Raw genomic sequence first — 22,922 nt, forward strand, 5'->3', positions numbered from 1 at the left:
TAACAAGCCACAGAAAGTTCGGTGCACATTGTAGGGCATTCTGCCCTAACTCCTGTGACGACTTAGGCCATTCGGCCAGCCGAACGCCGAATGTCGCACTACATTTTTGGAGAAGAGTACAAAGTATCAACGCCTCAATCGTAATTATGGACGATAACTAATACCAAATTACATTAGCTCTACCCTAGCCCATCCAGGATGGAGTGCGACATGTCCCCAAGTAATACCCGTGCTATAGGTGGAACATCCAAACTTTCTACGTGAAGGGACGTTACCCGGACGTTGACGCGCCATTCACGCGTGACGCGCACATTTGGCAAACATGCAAACCACGCGTAATTCACAGCATGCTTGTTTATTGAGCAGAAGGCGTTTTGGCACAGCTTTCCTGCTGAGCCGCACAGGTCGAAGATGGAGGATAGCCTTGTTACCTTATTGTTTTGGGATAGATCCTATATCTGCACCTGTTCCCGTGTCTCCGCTAGTATCTAAAAACGGCGAAATATGACCGATATGGCTGCCGCGGAATCAGTATTCAATATTGAGCGCCGCATCTTCCCTGCAGTTCAGCCACGACTGGACAAGCGGGCAGTTCAACATCCTGATGATAGGCTTGAAATTGTTGGAAAGATATATACACCAAAGAGCAATACCAACCCACAGAAAGGTGACGTTACTATTGTTGCAGCTCATGCAAATGGGTTAGGCAAAGTGCGTATCACTGGTTTCGTTGTGTTATTGGTGGGTTAATGAATTCCTCGGGATAGGAATTATACGAACCTCTGTTTGTTGCTCTACTATACTATTCCGTGCATGCGAGGTTTAGAATCCGGTATATTCTTATTACGGACATCGTGAACCAGGGCGAATCTGGTGTTAGAAATGAGAATAAGCTGGGCGATTGTAGTAGGTGCTAACGACGCCGTAAGCTCTCACTTCGTTTATATAGCTTACGCTTAAACTAGTGAGCTGGACAGATGTCTCAAGGGACTTATTTGTTATTCTCCAAATACTGAGACCTCCGCAACCTGTATTTGCAATGGGTCACTCAATGGGCGGAGCGCAGCTGTAAGTTCTAGCTCCCTCTCTAGCTGTGGTCTAACAGCAAAACAATTGCAGGTTTAATCTAGCTGTTCTCCATCCATCATTATTTTCCGGTATCATAGGTATAGACCCCATAATAGAGAGTAAAGAAGACGCTACTGCTGTCGGCTTGAATCCCGCAAAATTATCATCTCATCGCAAGGATGTGTGGCCATCAAAGGAAGAAGCTATAAAGTATTTCAAGAAGAGAACTATGTACCGAAGATGGGATCCAAGAGTTTTTGATCTTTGGATTGTGAGTATGTTCCTCAATACATAAATTTGTATGACGACTAACTGGTGAATGCCAGAAATATGGACTTCGAGATCTTCCGACAAAGCTGTATCGCGAAGTTCATGGATCAAGCGCAGATTCTAATCAAACCCAAGTGACGTTAACCACGACCAGGTACCAAGAGGTGTGGACTTTTGTCACTGTGAACCCCGACTACTTAGACAAAGTCGGGAATTCACCGCCGCCCCTAGACCGTCCAGACAGTGTGGAGATATTTGATCAGTTGCATAAAGTCAAAATTCCAACTCTTTTTATCACTGGGGGACAAAGCGATGTTAACGACCGGATTCATAAGAAAACTGCTGTAATGAAACACGCGAAGCTGATTACAATCAACAATGCAAGCCATTTCATTCCCTTTGAGGAAGTTGAAGGCACTGGTAAGGACGTTACGATAGTTAGCCATTCTTACGAAGCAAACTAACTATCCATAGCTGAACATGTCATTGCGTTTCTCTCGAAAGTACTAGAACAGTGGCAGAGGGACAATTATGATGATGAGCGCACTCCGAGGGATACAGGGTTTAACAGCATTTATGTTGCAGCATTAGACATACGAAATTCTAAATTATAGAAGAATGTGTATGAGGAATATCTGAGGATCCTGAACTTGAATTTACTGCAATATATGGTGAATTGTATGTGAACTGGTCTGTAATCAAATGCAAGTCATTGTGTGGTAATCTGCACATTGTAGGATAGCGTACACTGACCAGGTATGCAACAAGACAAATAAACTAAAGGAATAAATGAAAAAAGAAGCCAACCCCAAGCCATTTAAATACCAACGATGAAATCAAAATGTTTTGGACGCACTACTTTAGTAAGATACAGCAGTTTGATTTTTCGTTTGAAACACCGACTCTGCGAAACGAGAAGCGAAGTCCCTGTTGGATTCAACATGTTCCTGAATCTCATGAACAAAGTCTTGAAGCCGTTTCGTACTTGCGTCGAGATCTTCGGTCATCTTATCATGCTCTTCTTTCATCTGCTTTCGGTTGCATGAAAGAGTCCGCAGCAGCACTGAGCGCTCTTCAGCCAAATCATGTGCCTTGCGCTGTTGCTCCTCAGCCTTGGCTACCCGATCTTCTAAAGACCGAACCAACGACCGCGTCTCTTGACGCTCCTTCTCAAAATCATCCGACAATGTCCTGATTTCGGAACTTCTGCGCCGAAGCCTCTTGTTTAGGTCTGCTATCCGAGCGAGTGCTTCATCGTGGCTTGCGGTGAGCTCTTGTAACTTCTGGTTGGTGTCATCCTCAGTCCCTTGTCGAGTTGTGGAGTCGATATCGACTTCTTTTCCTTCATCGTTAGCACTGGTCACATTCTCTTTAAGCTCTTTGAGGTTGATTTCAAGGACCGTTTTCTCTTCTTGAGAGGCCGCCAACTTGAGCTTCATAGCATCTAGTTGCTGTCTGAATAAGGCCATATCTTTGTCGTGGACGACGCGCCGGGTTGCGATTGCCTTGGCAAGGTCTCGTGCTCTATTCAACTGGCTTTGCAACGACTTCGCCTGCTCAGATACCTGTTTAACTTCCAATGCATGCCTCTCCTTTAGGCTTCGCAGTGCTTCTTGAAGTGCATCTCTCTGGGATTCTAGTTCGTCGATTCTAGCCTTCATACTCTCAGGATCTGACAGATCAGGCGATATGGATCCTGAATTTAAGCTTCCTCGAGGGGATGCCTTGATTTGGTACCGCTGCAGCATGTTTAGCGAGGCAATAGATGATCGCGCGCGACTTTCTAACTCGGCGGGTGACTTGTCCGACATATCTTGCAACTCCTCACGAATGCTGGTCAGCATGAACTCTAGATTCTGTGCATTCATGCGTTCATTGTACAGCTTACGCTGAGCTTCTTCTAAGGCGACCTCTAGTGACCTCACGTTTTCGGTAGCTTCGATATTTGCAGCCAGGAGTGCGTCCTTTTTGCCCGACTTGGCTTTGCTCTATAATAGCTATAAGCAACCGAACCATTAACCTTCAATTAAGTCTAGAGGGTAACTACCTTTAATTGTTCCTCCAATTTCTTGCGTTTTTCCTCACATTCACGTCTGCCTTGTCGTTCTTTGTCCACAATATGCTGAAACTCAAGTCGCAGTCTTGCTTTCTCCTGCTGCTCCATCCTGAGCTTCGTTTCCAAATCCTCAAATCGCTCGGTGTTATATCTAAGTCTAGGTCGAAATCCATCCGATCCCTCGCTATCGTCTTCCAAACATGAGGAACTTCCATCCGTAAGTTCACCATCACTATCATTTGTAGTGGCGTATTTGTCGAGCAGCATCTCAAGGTCCAACTCCCGCTTGATCGAAGCCGCAAGCTCCGCTGAGACCTGTCGGAGCTCCTCCTGTAGAGACTCAACGAGATCGAAATTATACTGCGCCGTAGACTTGGCCGACGACGGAGTAGTCATACTCGACTTGAAATGAGGGAAACTGTCGGAAGATACGGCCTTGAGCTGCGGTATTTGAAGCTCGGGCAGGTGTATCCTCTTCATTTGTGAATGTGTCTTCTCAAGCAGCCTTTGAGTCTTTGAAATTCCCTTAGCAGGTTCTTTTAGACTGTCGTAATCGCTACTGTCGTCCGCGACGTCGCCAACACTATCTTCAGGAGCCGTAGAAGAAGCTGCTGATCTCTTGCTGTCAGGTGATCCCGAGATTCGTATCCTGCGGGGTGTCGAGTCGAGTGAGGTAAAGGAAGCAACGCGAACTTGCACCGCCTGTAGAGGTAATGAGCTCGTTGACGATCCACTCGATGTCGACGACTGTGATGGGTGTTTCGGGTGCTGTGCAATCGACTTGGCAGATGGAATATCTGAGCTCAGACTATCACTCTGAGTGTGGTAGGACACGGTTGAAGCGCTGGATCTGGACTGATTGTTTGAGCCGTAAACTGTGGGCTCAGGTGTGACAGTGGTAGATTCCTCAGGAACCTCGGGGACAGCTGGAACGAGTGCTGATGTGGTCGTTGTTTTCGAGCTTGTAGAACGGCCAGTTGTAAGGGGACCGCACGGCGACATCAGTGATGCGGCACTTAGCAGAGTCTTAGCTGTCTTGATGGATGACTGTCGCTTAGGAAAAGGCCCTGTCTCCGGAGTGGGGCTTGTAGGTGATGGCGATGTAGGTTCGATGGTGGATGTAACGACATGTCGCACAATCTGCGGATATCTGTCCAAGTCCCGGAAGACTAGCGAGCTTGGAATATCCGGCGACTTTGGAGGAGATTTTCGAGCGGCGAATGAAGTAGATGACGGAGAAGAAAAGCCTGATCTTGAACTCGGTGAAGTAGCGGAAGACGAAGAGATCGATGTCTGAATGGTCAAAGGCGAGCTCTGTGTCGACGACCAGGGTGAAGATAGCGGTGAGGTACTGACCGACGGAATTGCAGGCAAAGCGGGTGACCTCTCTCCACTTTGGCGAGTAAACTTGTCGCTGACGGGACTGAACCTGCCCTCACCTGAAGCCTTCAGCTTCGGGCTCTTTTTGCTCAGAGATAGAGATGGAAGTACCATTGCAGGCGAGGTCGAACAGGCGTATATTACCGACAGAACAGAAGTAAACTTGGGGCTATGCTGATGAGAAACAGTGCCAGCGCACTAGATGATAGAACCGTGACTTTCAAGCACGATTAGAGATGCTTGGAATCTGTTGCGCATACGAAATGAGCGCGGAAAGCACAGGCTACGTGGGTGGAAGGCAAGCCAGGGGTTGCTTTGACAGTAAAGGCTGTTCAGGGGTCGCGCCCCTAATTGTTGACGCGTCATGCAACGCGTATTTAACTCAGTCTGCCCTACATCTTGGACACGCGTATCAGGACAACGACAATACTAACGATTTCTGTGTATTGTAAGCCAGGTCAAAGTCGACTCCTCCTAGAAAGCTGTCTGCCGGCTCAGATTTGCGGCTAGGCGAGACTGCAGGTTTGGCTAGCAAATCGCAATACGCGAATTTGGAAGAGAATTTAATCTTAGGCTGGCAAATTGAGTGATGTCAGCAATTTGATCACAACTCGTACTATGAAACGCTCTCACCCGTCTCAAGATGATGCATCAATATTACTACGGCGGAGAGCATATGTGTCCCATGATTTGACTGGCCTAATGTTGGCTTATTCGTTGGCGCGATCCTTCCAACATATATAGCTGCTATAATATGATGTCGATCACGGACTGCATGTCTAATACAACTCATCATTCAGAGGAATCATACACCGTAGATTGAACAGCAGTATCAATTCTTCGAATAATTCAATTAGAACAATAACTAACTACAAAAGCAAACAAAAATTCACCACATCAAGTGGACCCGACCATTTCACAACAGAAGCGACATACTTAGCAAGCTCACAAGTATTACCACGAAGACGAACCATATTGACAATAACGATATAATCATTCATACATACGATAGATAACAAGACAAAATTCCCAGACGGAAAATACTCCCAAATGCACATAACCGGCTCAATAATCAATGGCAATCGATAGCAAAACATACGAGACCAGACAACACAAACAATGTAACCTTGAGCAAACTAGACAAAACGAACAACGGAACAATAATTAAGGCAATCGACACGATCTATAAGTTATGATAACAAGAACGCGCCGGAACCTTCTTCTATGGCTTTCGTCACGCGCGCACGTAGAACCTCCTTAGAACTGTAATCAGGGATTTTGAGATAATTCACGCAAGTCATGACACTAGGAAGATAATCGTCGGGCGAATATGGCGGCTCGCTTGACTTGCAAACGATAGTGAATGTCGGAGTAAGTGACTTGAAACCACCAATCGGCAAGTTGGGACTGCCCGTGATAAACTGTAAAAATGCGCGACGCTTGTTCACGTCGTATTGGGTCATGACCTCGAGAAGATTTTGCACTGTCTTGCTGCTCATAGTGTATCCGTGATCGGCCTTGACCGAATCAAAGAGAGCTACATGAGGTTAGTTCATCGCGTCTTCATGAATTGCCAATATTGAAACTTACTCTCAAGAGACCAGTCCTCATCAATTTGTCCGCACAGCATAACAAGTTCCTCTGGTGTGAATGCGCTCATGGCTGCAAACGAGAACACGGACGAGAATCCTTCACGAAAAGCATTCAATTGCTTCTCGACACCACTTCCCAATGTCGCGTCAATGACTTTCTTGACATACTCATCGACGTTGTGAATAGTAACCGGCATATTTGCGCTGCCTTCACTGAGCTCGTACTCCGGCTGTCCAGGCAGTGTAAAATCAAGGGTTAAGTCGTCAACTTTAACACTGTCAATTTCAATATCTTCCAGCCTAGCGTTTTTCTCATCGTCCGAAAGTGTCGTGTCAGCCAAGATCTTGTTCTTCTCAGCAGAAAATTTCTGTAGCAACTTCAGAGACCTTGCTAAATGAGCGTCAACAGTCTTAACGGATCCAAGTGACGGTGCAACCGAATCCTGTTGAGCGCGGAAGAACATCGGATTAAACTTAATATCTAGCAATCGAGAATCCAAAAGAGCACGACCCACAAACTGTCCTAGGATCTTGAACAAATGCAAGACTTTCTTTCCGCACTCTCCTTTAGCCTTGGATTCCGACATCGGCATGGGGTACAACCCATAAGTTCCAAATGCATATTCACTCTCGGGATCAGACTCGTTCTCTCGCCACAAGCGAAGTTTCTTCTTAGCGAACTCTCGAGATACTGCTGCGTAGAACTCAAGAGTCGGCCCGAGACCAGTACCAACTTCATCAAAATATTCAACCTCGAGAATACTAGGCGAGGAACCATATAACTCCATAACCTTAATCGCACTCTGAAGTATTTGGGGACGAGCAATTCTGACCTTCTGGCGCATAGTCTTGAAAATAAAAGCGCGGTTGCTATTGCTGTCACGTCTGTTGGTATCGCCGCCACGAGTCTTCCATCTGTTGACCGATCGGAAATGGCCGAAGGATGTTGACTGAAGGAACAGGCGACGAGTCTCGAATGGAAACAAGAATGGATAATGGCGAGTCAAATCACTACTCCAGTCCGGAAGGCATGCGCTGCTAGCGTTAGCAGGAATTCCAAACCTAAGTCCTTATTATATCATACCTGGCCACTATCAACGGTTCTTCTAACTGTCGATTCATTTTGGAGGTCAACTTGCTGCTAATAAACTGATTGACGGCCAATGGCGTAATAGAAACGTCCTCATCAGAGAAAATTTCGCCGAGATTGGCATTCAAGGCGTACAGGATTCTCAGTAACTGCAAAATCATAAACGAAGTATTGTCGTCCTTGAGTGATTCCGGAACTTCCTTGAACTTCTCGCCGTACTTGAGCGTCTCGCTGGCTGGAACCGGTGCTGGTCCGGGAACCTTGCGAAAACGAACTGAATTCATGACATCCCAATGATGACGCGACTGTGCAACTGATTTATCGCTACCGTATTTATGAATGGCACCAAAAACTGTCATGTCATTTGGTATCAATTTGTCGTTCACGCGGAACTCGATATGCCAATCCTGAGGTGATGACTGCAACGCCGACGAATAAGATTGCCGCGGAGTCGAAACGGCCGATCTTGACATACTGTCAACAAAGCCGCTGTCCTTTTTAATCGCAGGAGACGCAACAGGGACCGGAGTGGAAATACCTGTGCCACCTGGAGTTTGAGCTATAACTTGGTCGCCATCAACTTGAACGTTGACACGACGACCTTCCGTTTCCTGTGAGCTAGACATATAATCATCGACTCTATCTAGTAAGTCGTCGTTCACAGAGCTCATAGCACTAGCGGCATCGCTGTCCTTCCCCTGTCTCTCATCATCGCACTCCGTTTGGTCATCATTGGTTGACTTCGCCTTTGGCTTTGATGCTTCCGGGATGTCAGCAGGTACAGACGCCGACGTGCCCTCGCCGGCCTCGACCGCACTCTCGAAAGATCGTAAAGCTGCACTCGAACTTGACGCAGATTGAGGCGACGACGAAGAAGCTGCTGATGCCGCAAAAGACGCGAACGACGTGAATGTGTTATTCAAAACTCCCGATGTCGCTGATCGGCGAGATCCAGAAGGCATGCCGGTCGCCTTGTCGCCGATTCTCATGCGGAGGTAATCCTCAAGGGACTTGAAGGACGCTACAGCCGGAATCGAAACAGCAAAAACACGGTACGACTTCAGTATGTCGGCGTCATCGTCCGCGACAAGTTTGAGACGAATCTGTTGCGATAGGACTTCAGTAGGATTCTCGTGTTCTAGGACTCCTATTAATATACGCCTATGGTCATTTGTAAGCGCCTATAACTCACCGCTATGTGGCGACATAAGCACATCGAAATGTTCCGATCGCACCAATGACTCTTGCAATTTCAGAATCAAAATACTGAATGCCGACGAAGCGTTGGACATTCCACGAATGTCCATAAATGTTCGTAAGAATGCCTTTCTAGCGCAGAGCTTCTCTTCATCAGAGCCAGATGTCAAAAATTTCAGCAATGCCTCCATAATTCCGGAATTCAACAACTCAAAGCTCGAGATTGATGTCAGTGCTTCAGAACTGAAATGCTGGACAATGTCAAGTAAGTGCTGCTCGAGCTCCGGTCCTACAACCAGAGAATCTGCAAGACGCTTTAACTCATTCAATCCTGATGCAGCCTTACTATTACATTCAGACGGCACAACGTATTTGTCAAGGAATTCTTGCGCAGAATTGGCGACCCATTGATCCAGGCTAGTCTGATAACTGGCAAGAATATGCGACAAAGAAGACATGTTAGCGCGTGAACTATCCGGCGACGAAACTTGTGACCGGTTATCCGAGATCGGCGAGGAAACCTCAGACTTCTCCTCATCGTCTGCTCCATCGTCGTGCATATGCTCATCCCCATCTTCATCATCGGCCACAACGTCCTGTGTCTCGTGTGATTTCTCTTGTGACCTCTTAACCTCCCGTGGCTTGTCAGCAGCTAGCTTCGAAATCTCGGCAATCACACCCTCGCGCTCAAAGTGATACTCGTAGATATCGGGTAGCCTTCTTCTGAGTACGTCAGCAATCTGGAGACCACAAACGACAATGCTCAAATGATCTTTCTGTGCTAAAATTGAAGCAAGCAAGGATGAAAACTGAACGTTCTTGAGTGCATCATGCAGAATATTAACATCAATATTCAAGAACATCTTCAAGAACGCCGTCACAACTTTCTGGCGTATACCGAGATCCACGGTGCATGAATAGACATCTAACAACACCGGTAGCAAAACCATCACAAACCGTCTAACTTCGGGTTGACATGTGACCAAGATAGAAAGCTTCTTTTCGTTAATATCGGGGTTGTTATAATTTAAATTGTCCATGGTCTCGAAGAAGCTGGGGTTCTGCGACAAATCGTCCTTCTGGATGCCCGGCAATAATTCGCATACGACGTTGAGAGTTGCCAAAACCTGGTCCTTGGGACTGTGAATAACAGTTTGCATAACCATAACACTGTTGTTCACTTGCTCCTCTATCTCGGAATCAGTTGGAGGCGAAACGCTGGTTAAGATCTGGTAGAGTGTGTCGACAATGTGCATTTTGAACATCGTAGCCGCCAATTTGGGTGAAGCTTTAGCGGCGTATGACAGCGCCTTCAAGAAATGTGCGTGAATGTGATGACCAACAACGTTAGTAGGTCCGGGAATTAGCAGGTCGAGCATCTTCTGTAGTAACTCTTCGCTGACTAGCTGTTCAAGTTTTTCGGGATGATGTCTGAAACTTTCGATAATGCGAGCAACGCTGAGGCATCCTTGCTCTACGACTTTCTGATCTGTACCCAACAGTACGTTGAGCAAGATTGGCATGACGTCTCGAACAGTGGGGAAACAGTCACTCGGGATGTTTCGGCTGCAATTCGCTGCAACTATTACTGCAGTGCGTTGCACATTCGTAGCGAAGAAGTCGAGATACGTAAGGCAGGCTGTCAGGCCACCCTCGCGAACGACGACAGTTGGATGATCCGCGGAGACGCGCTTTAATGTCTGTACACTAATTAGCATGAAAGTTCAGAACGATGTAAACATCAAACATACACTAAGCGCCTGTTCAGCAAGATCGATGTACTCAATCTCCAGTAATTTCTGGCAAAGGACTGGAACAGCACCGCCATAGACGACTGCTCTCGTGCTCTGCGGTAAAGCGTCCATCAAACTCGCTAAGCAGCGGCATGCAACGAGCATTGATTCGGGATCGTCTTCGCCAAAAATTGGGTTAGCCATAATATCCACTAACTCATGCACAATCTGTTCTGCCGAAAATGTGCTGGTGAACATTTCCTCAGTCGATACGAGAAGTAAGTTGGACAGCTCCTGCAATGCAACCATTCGGCTGCCCGGATCTTCACGTTGCTTGAGATTAGACCGAATATCACTGAATCGCATCGCAAACTCGGACATCATGCCGGCCGACATCATACCAGAGAGTGAAAATAGCGAGCCTTGCAATCCATGAGAGAACATGGACGACAGCGGGGCGCCTCCTCCAAACGCTGATGAATGCAGAGAGCTTCGTTCAGAGTCCTCATCGTCATCGTCATCATCGTCATCATCCTCGTCTTCGTCGTCCTCGTCTTCGTCTTCTTCACCAGCTTCTTCCGAATGGTTGTGCTCATGCTCAATATCATCATCTTCGCCCTCATAGTCGTCCAACCCATCTTCATCTTGCTCCAAACCAGCCATCAAGCTGCCCAATGACGGCCGACTGCTTGACGCGTATTCATGAATTCTGTCGCTGTCGCTGGTCGCAGCGTCAGCTGCAGCGTCCGCCGCAACAGCCGCGCGCACACTCTCCAATTCCTGCAGATCTTCTTCTAAATCATGATGACTCCTGGTCCGACGGCCAATGCCACTTGTCGTAGGCGATCGGCTATTCAATCTATTCTTCCCGCTCGTGTTCTTTGACGATGAGTTGCCTGACTTCGGCATACCTGCTGTCTTCCGTATTTGTGGGGATGCTGCTTTATGTGACCGTGATGACGGCGCCACAGGCGAACTAGCGTCTTTAAGCTTTCGCTTTGACGACGGAGTGACGGGTACTTGCTGTTCTGCGGGCGCTTCTTTTGTCTGAGAAGCGTCTTCACTGCCAAGATCTAACGATCGTCTTGTTCGCTTGGCACGAGCTGACGGCGCGCTGTGTCTGTTACTCGATTTTGCGTCTGGTGACGACGAGCTGTACTTGCGCTTTGACTGTATTCGAGGCTGCGATTGAGACTGAGACTGTGCTCCTATGCCTGCTGTTCGCGATCTAGTGTGGCGTGAGTAAGTTAGCGAAAGCACTCTCCAAATGTCAAGTGTGCCAGTCGACTCACCTAGTAAACTGAGACGGCGAAGAGATCGGTGCAGACTCCGGAGATAGCGACAACTTAGGTCCGGACTGGCGCAGCGGCGAATGAACTTGGAAAATGGCCTCTGGTGACGGCGACGGCGACGGGGGGACGGGAGCGCCCGATGCTACGGGCGACGATTGCTGTTGGTGCTGATGGCGGAGACGACGATCAGTGCGTTGCTGAGCGGATACACGCGCGGTTTGTTTCTTGTTGCGAGGTCGGAGGTCCATAAGAAACCGGATCGACTAGGAAACTGTTTATATTGACGGCGGCTCTATGCGGATGCCGCCATATGAATGGAGATAGCTGGGCGAACAGTAGGAGTAGGGCTCGCGTACAGGTGGTCTATGTGATCAACCGTTAGAATTCGAATCCTGTAGGATAGATTAGGCGAAGACCTTTACTGATGCACTCGTTGCAGAAAGACGTCAACTCGTCCCAGATTGTGTGTAGGTAGCAGGAGTCGTCCGTTGAATCGTGGGCCTGACTACAAATAGCACTGGGAGTATAATGTGAGTCTGCGAAATGGCTGAAGCCGTTGCTCGATTGCTGATCAATGGAAATGCAGTGAGAACAATAAAGCTGCTTTGTAACTACACCGCTGTCCTAGTTGGTAAGAATAAGTAGCGCTCAAATGGGAATGCCGCTAAAGCTGCCAGAATTCCGCGGACCCGGCGGCGTACTACACACCAACCTGCCGGTCACAGAATCGCCACTTTACGTCACCAGGCAGCTACAGAGAAGCATTCTAGAAACTCCAACACATACCCTGAGCAGGAACTCGATACTGCAATAGCTAATATGTAATAGCTTCGAATATGCAGGTAGGGGGACAGGAACAAGGATAAATGACAGCCTGGAGGGGGAGAGGTATTGGCGGGAGTAGGTGGGATTCCCCCATACGTTGGGTTCGGCAACTTCACCACCAGCCTTTCGAGCAAGCGCCGCAGTACTGTCACAGTCACAGAAACTACGGTCGACTTCTACCCCAAATCATGCCATCACGAGGCAGTTATGCACAAGTTAGATGATGGGAGCCGGGGTTGTAACAGGGTTTTTATGGCATTGATGATATTGGTAACGAAAAATGATTATGGGGGTTACGAGAAATGGTTGTCGTCGATTTCATCACTAAGCTAATGTGTTGGTGTGTTTCGTATCGTGTACAACTGTCATCGAAACCTGTCAGAACAATTAGATCTCCTCGTCGCCGATCTCTCACACCACGCGACGGCCTTGGTCATCACCCCCTTGCTTATCCATTATGCAGTCAAGTACGGGCTTAGAGTGGGCGAGTTGAATCTGCACTACTAGTCAGCCGATCCCTGAATTATTGGTGTGGCATAGTCATATACGTACGCGTAATAAGTGCCGCTCAGCTCCATGGGTCCTTTAACGGCAAGGTTGGCAATAACAGTAGCAGGAGGGTCTGTGGATGGAATGGTACCGTCTTCCTTGATCTTGGTCAAGTACTCGTGGTGCTCTCCTTTCATCTGGCTGCCGTCTATTGAAAACAGTTAGAAGTCACCTTGATGCATCTGATTGTCTGTTAAAGACTGCATACGTTGCTCTCGGATCTCCAGCTGCATGGCAGAGTCCATTACACCGGGATCGACTGAAATAGCAAAGATTTCGGACTCCTCGCCGGCAAGTGTCGCCGCCAAGTGGTTAACGCATGCCTTGGAGCTACCATACGCCTCCCATCCGTACTATTCCATCAGTCAATTCTTCGTCGCTCTCCATAGATCGTGATATTATCCCCACAGCAAATACGTACAAAATGGGACTCATATGACGCCTCAGAAGAGACCAAAACGACTTTGCCCTTGCTCTCACGCAAATAAGGAATCGCGGCTTTCAGCTATCCACACCGTCAGCCCCTTCATCCGGCGCGATCGCCACCAATTCGTTACCTACAGTAGTAATAATCGAGAAGAAGTTAATGTCAAACAGCTTCTTGAACTCCTCAATGTCAGTGGTGGCGATGGTAGCGACGGGTTTGATCACGGCGGCATTGAACACGATTCCGCTCAACGAGCCAAACTTGTTGATCGCAGTCTGGACGGCTCTGACGCCGGTGTCGTAGTTGGCCAAGTCGCCGGTTACGTACCTAATCCAATACAGTCGTTAGCCGAATGATCCGGGAATTTGCAGCAAGAGAGGACAGGGAGATGACGTATCGAACTCCGTGAAATATTTGGACGTACTCGACCTGGCCTGGATAGTCCTGGGCTAACTTGGCCATGCCTGCCTCGGATCGGGCGACGGCGACAACCTTCGCAGACACTGGGGCTGCGAGGAGCTTTTCGGCGATATTATATCCCAAGCCTGTTCTTGTGTTAATATAGACCTACGCTCCGGGAGAGGGCTTAGGGCGGTACATGGTGGCTTCGGTCGCTATGTCCGATGCCGATTACTAAAAATTGCAGGAAAAGTACCTCTAGAGGCGCCAGTAATAATAAAAACTGGAGAGTCGCTGGCAGTCATTACGGCAGATGCTTCTGTAACCCATCCGTTAGCCAGCCCCGCTTTAGTTCTCCCCCTATATTCGTAGCAATTACTCCCCAGACGTACAATTGCGATTTCTTCGCGATCAATCTTTTAAGTAATTGGACAAAACGAGCCAGCGGCGCAATTGCCTTAAAAAGGTATTTGAGAGGTTCCGGATACTTCACTGAAGTTTGTGGTCCTCTGCCAATTAATTCTGATAAGCGGAGAGGGGCGTTGTATATTTGCATAGAGGGCGCAATGACGTTGGGAGCTGCGCACGTTGGTTAGAGAGATTCAATTGGAGAGCGGGTTTCCGATAAGCAAGGTTTCTTCAGCAAATCAACTGCGCTTTGTATGGCTGGATCATTTAAGGACTAGCATTGGAATATGAATACATATCGTACAGCGCGGGCCTTCATACGTACACTACTGCCGTGCCTATTATCTCCAAACTTCGACTTACTTGGCATACTCAGCGAGCTCTGGCGCCGTGAATCTAGACAATACAAGTTAGCTACAATGTGACAATTCCCAGCTGCGTGATAAAGTGTATACGCACCTCAACGTCTTTCCATTGACCTCAGGACCACCCTTCAGCACCAAGTTGACAGCGACATTACCAGGGACCTCGGGAGGCGACAAGCCGCCGTCCGACTTGAGCTTCAAGAATCGTTCGTGTTCAGAAGGACTCATTTCGCTTCCGTCTGCTCAGCATCATCAGTATTGCATACAGAAATGAAAAAAACCATAATAAGACCATACGCTTCTCGCGCAGCGCGTCTTGCATGTTCGTGTCCATGACGCCAGGATCCAAAGAAATGCTGAAAATATCCGGTTCTTCGGCCGCCAGTGTCGCAGCCAAGTGATCAGTCGCGGCCTTTGACGAACCGTACGCGCCCCATCCGTACTGCTACTGGTTAACCCGAATGTCGGGAAACAAAAACACGCAAGCCAGAGGGGGCCACTTACAAAATAGTGATGCGCCGCGCCGGACGAAATAAAAACAACCTTGCCCTTGCTCTCCTGCAAATACGGAACCGCCTCCTTGAGAGCGACGATGAGGGAGAAGAAATTAACATCGTACAGTTTCCTCCATGCCGCGATGTCCGCCTTGCCGACTTTGGCGATCGGGTCGAGGATTGCGGCGTTGAAAACGATGCCGTCGAGTTTGCCGAACTTCGAAATGGCGAGCTTGATGGCGTCTTGGTTGACTTGGTCGGCCGAGAGGTCGCCGGTGAGATAAGCTACCTGGTTCGGGAACTCCTCGGCGAACGGTTTGAGGCCGGATTCGGTGCGGGCGACGAGAACGACGTTGGCTGAAATGGGCGGCGAGAGTAGTTGGCGGGCGATGGCAGCCCCGAGACCTGTTCGTTACAGCGTTAGTTGCCAATGCAAGAGACTGGTTATGACGTTAGTTTCGGAACCCAGTGCCAGTACACTGGTCCAGCGTCGACGTGGGTTGCTCAGAAATAACTTGCCTCTCGAAGCGCCGGTAACAACGATAACGGGAGCCATCTCTAAAATCGAATATACGTCTAGGCAACGAAAGAGTGACCTCGGTAGATGTGGTAATTAGGTTTATTGATGGCTCGAGATTCGAACTAGACCGGCGTGGTTGTGGTCGGACAAAACCCGGCCACCGCAACCGGTCTCCCAATCGCGCCGCACCATCCATCACTCCTCAACCACCACACCACTAGAAGTCGCCGACAAATTCGCAGAAAATATCCTCTATCACAAACAAAGTTTTATATTCCCATAATTCCATTATGTGCGCTAAGCTACATCCATTGCCATATACTCAATGATGTGCTGACTGCTGATTCATTGCGATGCCTGCCACGCCGCCGAGTAGTGCTCGGGAGCGGTGGTTGAGGTCGAGGAAGTCGTGGGCGCAACGTACTCCGAAGTCGAAGAGGTGGTAGGAGCGACGTAGGCCACGGTCGAAGAGGTTGGGGGAGCGACGGACGACGAGGACGTTACATCTGCAACAAGGACAGCGGGAGCGACGTAGGCCACGGTCGAAGAGGTGGTGGGAGCGGCGGACGACGAGGACGACACATCTGCAACAGCGACAGCGGGAGCGACGTAGGCGACAGAGGTGGTAGTAGGCTCAATCGAGGTGGTTGTGGAGGATTCCACGATCGGGTTACCCCATTGGTCGACAACAGCGGTGACGAATAGCTATTGCCTGTCTAGCATCTTTCTAACATCTTTCTAACATCTGTTCGTTTGAAGATCTAAATTGCTCTGTCACAACTCTCCACTTGTGGCCCTCGTGGTAATGCAGATCTCAGTCTGTCACAGACTCCCCTGCTAGCACCTTCGTGCAGTACCTCACTAGGATGTTCCTCGCGCCGTTGGCGTCCCGGTCGCAGACGAGCCCACAGTGTGAGCATTTGAACACCTTGCTACCCCCAATGTTGTTCAGCCGCCCACATGCTCCACATGTTTTGCTTGTGTGTGCCTCGCTGACTAGCACCACCTGGCACCACCCGTACTCTCTTGCCTTGTCCAGAAGGCGTTGCTGGAACCGGTAGTGAGCCCAGGTGGCCATTGCTCTCGCCGTCTTGGACCGAATCCTGCGACGCCCCCTGCGAACCATCTGCTGCGTTGGGAACGTAGGCATAATGATCAGATTGATAGAGCTGCACAGGTACTTGGCAATTCGACAATGCAGGTCATTTACAAGGTTCCTTATCCTCTGCCTGATTCTCGCACCTGCCCTCTTCATCCGCCACTTCTTTCTGTGGTCTAGCCCCTTCACCGACCAGCGGCTCTGGAGGTCGTCCAGCCAGTGACACAGCCGGTAGATCCGACCAATATCTCCTTTCCCTAGTTCAACCATCTCGCCGTCCGGCGAGTATCCCGTCATGAATGACCGCACACCCGGGTCCAAGGACATAACCCGAGGAACACCGGTAGGGCCTTCCACCATCTCCAGCGGCGCGGGAACACACAGGTAAAAGTGGCCTGTGGACCTTTCCATCACCAGTCTGCTGTCATAAGACAGTTTCTCTGGCAACTTTTCGGCACTCTTGATCTGCCGAAGAAAGGCGTACTTCCCACTGCCGCGCGCCCAGTGCTTGCTGTGGATGACGATGCTCTCCTGGAAGCACTTGCGTCGAGAGCGGTACTGGATCTTAAACGGCATTTTATCCTTCTTGTACCTGGCTGCTCCCGACTCAAATGCCTTCAGGAGGTCACCCATTGCAGCGTCTCGGATATCATAGGGAGTCTCCACGAGCCAGGGCTTTTGCAGCATCTCTACCGCGTCTCTGTTAATGGCTCTGGCCCTCAATGCCTTCTTCAGTTTAGGGACTCCCTCATCCGTTATGGCGCGCAGACATTCGTTGTACGTCCACGGTGCCGCCCCAATCCACTTGACCAATATATCCTTCTGCCCCGCCGTTGGGTACAGTCTTATCTTCTTCGCCTTCTGGGCAGGCCCCTTTTTATCATTCTTGGGCAATTTTTCTTCTGCCTTGAGCCTCTTCGCCCGTCTTTCCTCGCAATTTGCGCGGCCAGCGTGATCGACCAGCCAATTGAAGTTATCGTGGACCACAGCATCCGATGACCACCTATGGCAAGTGCCCCAACCGCTGGCAATTGGCTCCAAACCCCATTCATCGGCGTTGCGTGAAGAAGATGGCGACCACAGTTGCTGGCTTATTTGCTGCGAAACACTGCTCCAGAATGGTAAGGGACATATCTGCTGCTGATTCTGTTGTGGTTGCTGTTGGGGATCCATCGCTATTACTGCACCCAGATTAAGAATTCGTGTATAGTAAGACTCTGAAATCGATTAGTACTAAGACCTTGACATTGTTATTGGCGCACGCAGAAGAATTACGTAGATGAAGGGTTCGTATGTAGTAAGAATCTGAATTTTCTCAGTGTCTTCCGGTCAATGCGGACTAGCAGCATGCAAGTATGGCAGAACAATGTGGGAGCAGCGAGAGGGAAATAGAGAGATCAATCGGGAACAGCAGCGGCGGCAGCGGGACAGGTGGAGATATTGAAATCAGACGAGAGGCACAGAAACCAGAATAGGCAAGGAGAGGAATCCAGGCGGCCGGGGTCTGGCGACGCGTGAATGAGTGTTACCAGTTCGCGGTCGCGGCGCGTGTCGCGCGCGTCGGGAGTTGTTTAGCGATCGCGAATTCGTTGCGCTATTCACGCTCGACCGCCGTCACGCAGCTCAATCGGTACGAGTCAGCTTAACTAGCACTACTCCTACGGAAATTAACGTTGCTTGCTGCCGGTGAGCATAAGCCTATCGGCTCGTCAGCGTTGGTGCAGTGCGTTGGTTCACATTTGACTAAATAACGAATACTGCAGCCTGGCATATGCACAATAGATCATATTGCAATTACGTTTACTACATTGGGCGCAGCATCGAAGCAGACACTTGTTATCGTAGCCTATATGTTAGCACAACTACAACAGCAATCAACACGACGTCTGTGCAGCATATAGCTGCCGACATCTTAAGTGTCGACAGTCTAATAATTAGCCCCTTCCATTTAACGTGGAGCGTGACGTCTACGTAATTCACGGGCGAACCGGTTAAACGGGCGAACCGGTCAAAATTGAACATTCATAGCAAAATCAACCGCAACAAGAATTAAATTGGTCAATCGGGCAGTTCAATAGATGGCTATTTACTACGACGGCCCCTGATAACTTTTGTCGGCCGTTTAAGACTCGCCCCTGATAAGCAGAAGGCATTTTGTATGAGGGTGAGCTGAAGGATTGGACCCAGAATAGTGTTTTTGCGGTGGATTTTTACAAGTTAGGGTGTTTTGGATTGTGACCGGTTCGGCCGTGAATTACGTTAGTCAGCGTCTTTGGTTTGCAATATTATTACTACCAACATTGTCGTCTCATGACGAAAAAGTGTCCGTGCGCAACACATCCGTTGGCGGGCGATTACAGGAGCGGTGTCCGGGAGTTTGACAAGTCGAAGATGAGTGTCCACGACTGGGTTCGAACGATTTAGTTTGCCTTGATCTTTTCGCCTCTTCTTGACTGATTTTGAACAACTGATTAAGAGGAAGGGATGGCATGCTCAAACTTGTCCAGATGATGTTGTGTCCTATGTGATCTAAGTGCAAGCTCTATATAGGTTCATCAGTTCGCGTATGGCTCTTGGCAGAATGGGGTTAGGGCGTGCACGGACATCAAATCAGACGCGTAGATCGCGAACGCGCTCAGCTCATTATTTATTCACGCGTCTTGCATCGGCCGATTTTCTCGCTTTGTGACCAATAACGCGTCCAGCAAAGAAAACTCCGCGCACGCACTTGCTGCATTCCCGATCTATTCGATGTTGCACAAAACAAACCAATCATATATTCGTTCCTGTTGCTGCGAGCTATATATCACAACTAGCAGTCCTTTTAGTAGTCGACATTTAACGTCGAATAGATGCGAAGCCTGCGCCATATCTACCCTATACTACCGAGATAGGTTACACGCCATCCTGTTCAATTCCATTAAAAGCTGTACCTTATATTGCTGTCTTTTTTAGATATGACACCACAGAGTTGATTGGTTATAGCCGGCACTAGTTAAAACACCCTAACCCTTCAATATTAGAGTATAACAGGGTAACCTAAAAGTTACCCGGACTAAAGATATTAAGTTTCTTATCATGACTGACGCTAGGCACGACAAATTGAATTTTATATTGTCTAAGGTCCCTCCCGTTTCATCAAATGAGCTGCACCCCTGAAATCTGACAGTATTAAAGTAAGCCAAGATAGAGAAGACCAATTAATTATTGCCATTTTTACCATAGACATAACAAAAAACCATAAAACCGTCTCTCATACAAGCAGATACAAATCCAAATATAAACAACAAACTGTTATACAACCAATTCCGCCCAAAGTAGACCCACTTTCTATCATGTATACCACAATACCAATGCAGAACGCCATAATTATAACCGGTGTATGGAAGAAAATGTACTGTTTACAGCACGGTGTAGCCGCCGTCGATGAGAATGTCACTGCCAGTGGTGTAAGAGCTGGCGTCAGAAGCCAGCCAAAGGGCGCAACCGGCCAATTCTTCAGGCTGGCCCAAGCGATTCATGGGAGTCCGGGACTTCCATTCGTGGAAATAAGCCTCTTCGTAAGTAGTGTTGAGAGGAGTGTCCATGTAGCCAGGCGAGATCGAGTTGCACCGGATGCGGTACTTGGCCCATTCGGCAGACAAAGACTTCATGAGGTGAATGACGCCAGCCTTGGACGCGTTGTACGCAGACTGAGGGTTGGGCCAGTTGACGATAGAGCCAGACATTGATCCGACAAAGATGACGGAACCACCTCGGCCAGCAGCAATCATGTGCTTACCAGCGGCCTGAGCGCAGACAAACGACCCGTTCAAGTTGATGTCGATAACACGGCGGAACTTTGCCGGGGAGTAGTCCTCCGCGTGAACAATGTCGGCAACACCAGCAGAGAGAACGAGAATATCGATTCGTCCGAGATCACGGACGACGGCATCCATGGCGTCTTGGACGGCGTCTTCGTCCCGGACATCGAGGCGGTAAAAGCGGGCGCTGACGCCGTACTCGGAGTGGAGCTGCTCACAAGCCTGCTCGCCTAGATCGGTCTGGAGATCGAGGATGGCAATTCCAGACAGGCCAGCAGCGCAGAGGCCCTCAGCCATGGAGTAGCCGAGACCGCGGGCACCGCCAGTGATGACAGCGACGCGACCATCGAGACGGAACATGTCGAAGACGTTGCGCTTGCGGGGCACCGTTGTGGTTAATGGAGCAAGAGACTCAGCAGGAGCCTTGGTGGCAATCGCGTTCTGGCACTCATCGACCATGATCTGAGCCGAAGGGGCGAAGGAGGTGGCGGATGCCATGACGTCGTCAGCGGGAGCGACCTGGACTGATACAGCGGCCATTTTTGTAATAACGCAGATGTGGGATCTGACCGGGTTACAGGCGAAGATGCGAAGGACAGAGTAAGGTAATTAATGTCAAGGAGAAGGAAAAGACCCAACCAAGGCGGGATCAGGGTGGGCTTTTATTCCTGAGCAAGGCCCCGGCGGATTGTAGAGTGGACAGGCTTGTTTTGTGGGTGGCAGGGGGGTAAGCGCAGAGTTACTGGATTGGGCAGTGGTAGAGCGGTGGATGTGCAGGCGCTAACGGGGGTCCCGTGCGACCATAGAGTGGCCTGTGCGTCGAGGGTCCTAATTCGACACCACGCCACTGAAGTATTCGGTACGTTCGCTCAATTGGCCCGCTAACCTGGCCACTTCGCTAGTCACGGGTACCATAGTCAGGAAGGAACTACCCTCGGAGGCAAATTACCAATTCGCCGCACCGAGCGAGCCGGCTGGATTCTCAACGCCATTTACTGTCTGTCAGCCACTCGACCGCGGAGGAAACGCGGCATTATTTTTCTGCTTGGCGCGGGACCCGACGCGGGACGAATACTCGAACAAGTGCGTATTCCTCGCGTCCTGCCGACAACATGCTGTCGACAGAACAGATCCGCGCACACGTAGGTTGTTTTTTTCGCCGACCGGTGCAGCGATCTGCGTCCGGAATGACATTCTCACAGCTGATATCTATTTATAAACCAGAAATGGAATATCTAATATGGAACACATTCGCATGTGATTTAATTTGCGTGCCGTCATCCTCTGTGCCAACACCGCCTCGCAACATAACGGCTTCTTGTAGAGTGCTGACATAGACCCATGGTCAGAGCTCATGACCTTCAGTCCTGGATCAAAGATGCGGCGAGAAAATAATACTGTATCAAAAACAAGAGAGCCTGGCTCGAGGCCGCGCTGTGCGGCGTCGCATTTTCACTTCTATTTTTTGCATGGTTTCACCCAGGGATTTTCTGTGCTTTTTCTGCCGGAGCTTAAATCGTGGCCACGTTCGGCGTATCTTCGCCGTACCCAAGGGCGCCTTGTCCCGTTGTCCGTCCTTCTGACTCGGTTCGCCTGTCAGATTGGCGGCCACATGTGTCGGCTGGACCTGTCCTCTCTTTGCCCTGCCCTTGCTTGGCACATCCGCTGGGTGGAGTTGAGCGGAGCTTCAGCAGTGCGCAGATTACGCGGTCGCGGTGATACTGAATGACTGCGGAGTTACCGAACCGAGTCGCAGAAAAGATCCTCCCCAGACATGATCCTGTATGTGACATAGCGACGCTAACATCACAGCACCATCTTACTCTTATTATTACAAATTGTGCTGTAGCTACATATTATAATTTGGCAGGCTTAAGCTGGCCTTTGGTGCACTCCACACACAGCTGCGGCGCACACGTGGCGTTTTCTAGAAGCCCAGCTTTTGTTAGACAACGCCGCGATTTACTGGCTAGTCAAGACGAAATTAGTTATTTATTTTGACCTGGCTTTAGATGCCAGATCTTGATTGGCTGTAGCCATCGGCGCGGTCTCTGCTGGCTTCACTCAGGCATCACATGCCGTCCGCCACCAAGATAAACTCCGTCTTCCAATCTCCCTAAATCTATGAATAGAAAGTCGGCACGACCGGTGCGTGAAATATGACAGATCCCGCGGCTCGTGCTACAGTAAACTTCAACAAGCCAAAGCCGAAGAAGCAGGGCAATTTCTCCCCCACCATCTTTATGTCATGCATGCCCAACAGCATGGTAGCGTGTGATCGACCTTCGTCCCCAGATGCTCCGGACACGAAGCCGCTTTTGGGTGGTTTGCTGAAATGCATTTCCGGGGCACCGC

The 22,922-nt window shown here is 49.3% G+C and overlaps 7 protein-coding genes across 7 annotated transcripts; 1 reads left to right on the forward strand and 6 right to left on the reverse strand.

Annotated features, from left to right (window-relative positions):
* Window positions 1–411: 411 nt before the first annotated feature.
* POJ06DRAFT_243522 (alpha/beta-hydrolase) lies at window positions 412–2,047 on the forward strand. The gene is made up of 6 exons (XM_056186373.1): window positions 412–711; window positions 768–906; window positions 966–1,068; window positions 1,120–1,339; window positions 1,395–1,758; window positions 1,813–2,047. The coding sequence occupies exons 1-6, from the start codon at window positions 505–507 to the stop codon at window positions 1,950–1,952; spliced, it is 1,173 nt and encodes a 390-aa protein (XP_056047538.1). The 5' UTR covers window positions 412–504; the 3' UTR covers window positions 1,953–2,047.
* POJ06DRAFT_272727 (uncharacterized protein) lies at window positions 2,048–5,057 on the reverse strand. The gene is made up of 2 exons (XM_056189572.1): window positions 3,386–5,057; window positions 2,048–3,326 (listed from the first exon to the last, which is right to left on the reverse strand). Exons 1-2 carry the CDS (start codon window positions 4,886–4,888, stop codon window positions 2,199–2,201), a joined length of 2,631 nt encoding a protein of 876 aa, XP_056047539.1. The 5' UTR covers window positions 4,889–5,057; the 3' UTR covers window positions 2,048–2,198.
* Window positions 5,058–5,540: 483 nt separating this feature from the next.
* On the reverse strand, window positions 5,541–11,019 carry POJ06DRAFT_285022 (uncharacterized protein; the record flags this gene model as incomplete). Its single annotated transcript, XM_056190185.1, has 5 exons — window positions 5,541–6,311; window positions 6,365–7,401; window positions 7,451–8,617; window positions 8,645–10,353; window positions 10,405–11,019. Coding segments are annotated over 5 exons (4,875 nt in total), but the record flags the coding sequence as incomplete, so codon positions are not given.
* A 1,706-nt stretch (window positions 11,020–12,725) lies between these two features.
* On the reverse strand, window positions 12,726–14,534 carry POJ06DRAFT_12397 (uncharacterized protein). The gene is made up of 8 exons (XM_056184280.1): window positions 14,271–14,534; window positions 14,135–14,197; window positions 13,904–14,024; window positions 13,614–13,806; window positions 13,474–13,557; window positions 13,261–13,405; window positions 13,056–13,200; window positions 12,726–12,998 (listed from the first exon to the last, which is right to left on the reverse strand). The coding sequence occupies exons 2-8, from the start codon at window positions 14,181–14,183 to the stop codon at window positions 12,959–12,961; spliced, it is 777 nt and encodes a 258-aa protein (XP_056047541.1). The 5' UTR covers window positions 14,184–14,197; window positions 14,271–14,534; the 3' UTR covers window positions 12,726–12,958.
* Window positions 14,535–14,645: 111 nt separating this feature from the next.
* POJ06DRAFT_264919 (uncharacterized protein) lies at window positions 14,646–15,701 on the reverse strand (the record flags this gene model as incomplete). The annotated part of the gene is made up of 5 exons (XM_056189033.1): window positions 14,646–14,682; window positions 14,746–14,890; window positions 14,949–15,093; window positions 15,156–15,550; window positions 15,611–15,701. 5 exons carry the CDS (start codon window positions 15,699–15,701, stop codon window positions 14,646–14,648), a joined length of 813 nt encoding a protein of 270 aa, XP_056047542.1.
* Window positions 15,702–16,090: 389 nt separating this feature from the next.
* POJ06DRAFT_12373 (putative transposase DNA-binding domain-containing protein) lies at window positions 16,091–18,321 on the reverse strand. The gene has a single exon (XM_056184278.1). The coding sequence runs from the start codon at window positions 17,935–17,937 to the stop codon at window positions 16,480–16,482; it is 1,458 nt and encodes a 485-aa protein (XP_056047543.1). The 5' UTR covers window positions 17,938–18,321; the 3' UTR covers window positions 16,091–16,479.
* Window positions 18,322–19,840: 1,519 nt separating this feature from the next.
* POJ06DRAFT_243533 (uncharacterized protein) lies at window positions 19,841–21,268 on the reverse strand. The gene has a single exon (XM_056186374.1). The coding sequence runs from the start codon at window positions 21,105–21,107 to the stop codon at window positions 20,166–20,168; it is 942 nt and encodes a 313-aa protein (XP_056047544.1). The 5' UTR covers window positions 21,108–21,268; the 3' UTR covers window positions 19,841–20,165.
* Between the last annotated feature and the right edge of the window lie 1,654 nt (window positions 21,269–22,922).

Source organism: Lipomyces tetrasporus (genome assembly GCF_029532465.1).
Source record: "Lipomyces tetrasporus strain NRRL Y-64009 chromosome Unknown POJ06scaffold_1, whole genome shotgun sequence".
Taxonomy (NCBI): domain Eukaryota; kingdom Fungi; phylum Ascomycota; class Lipomycetes; order Lipomycetales; family Lipomycetaceae; genus Lipomyces; species Lipomyces tetrasporus.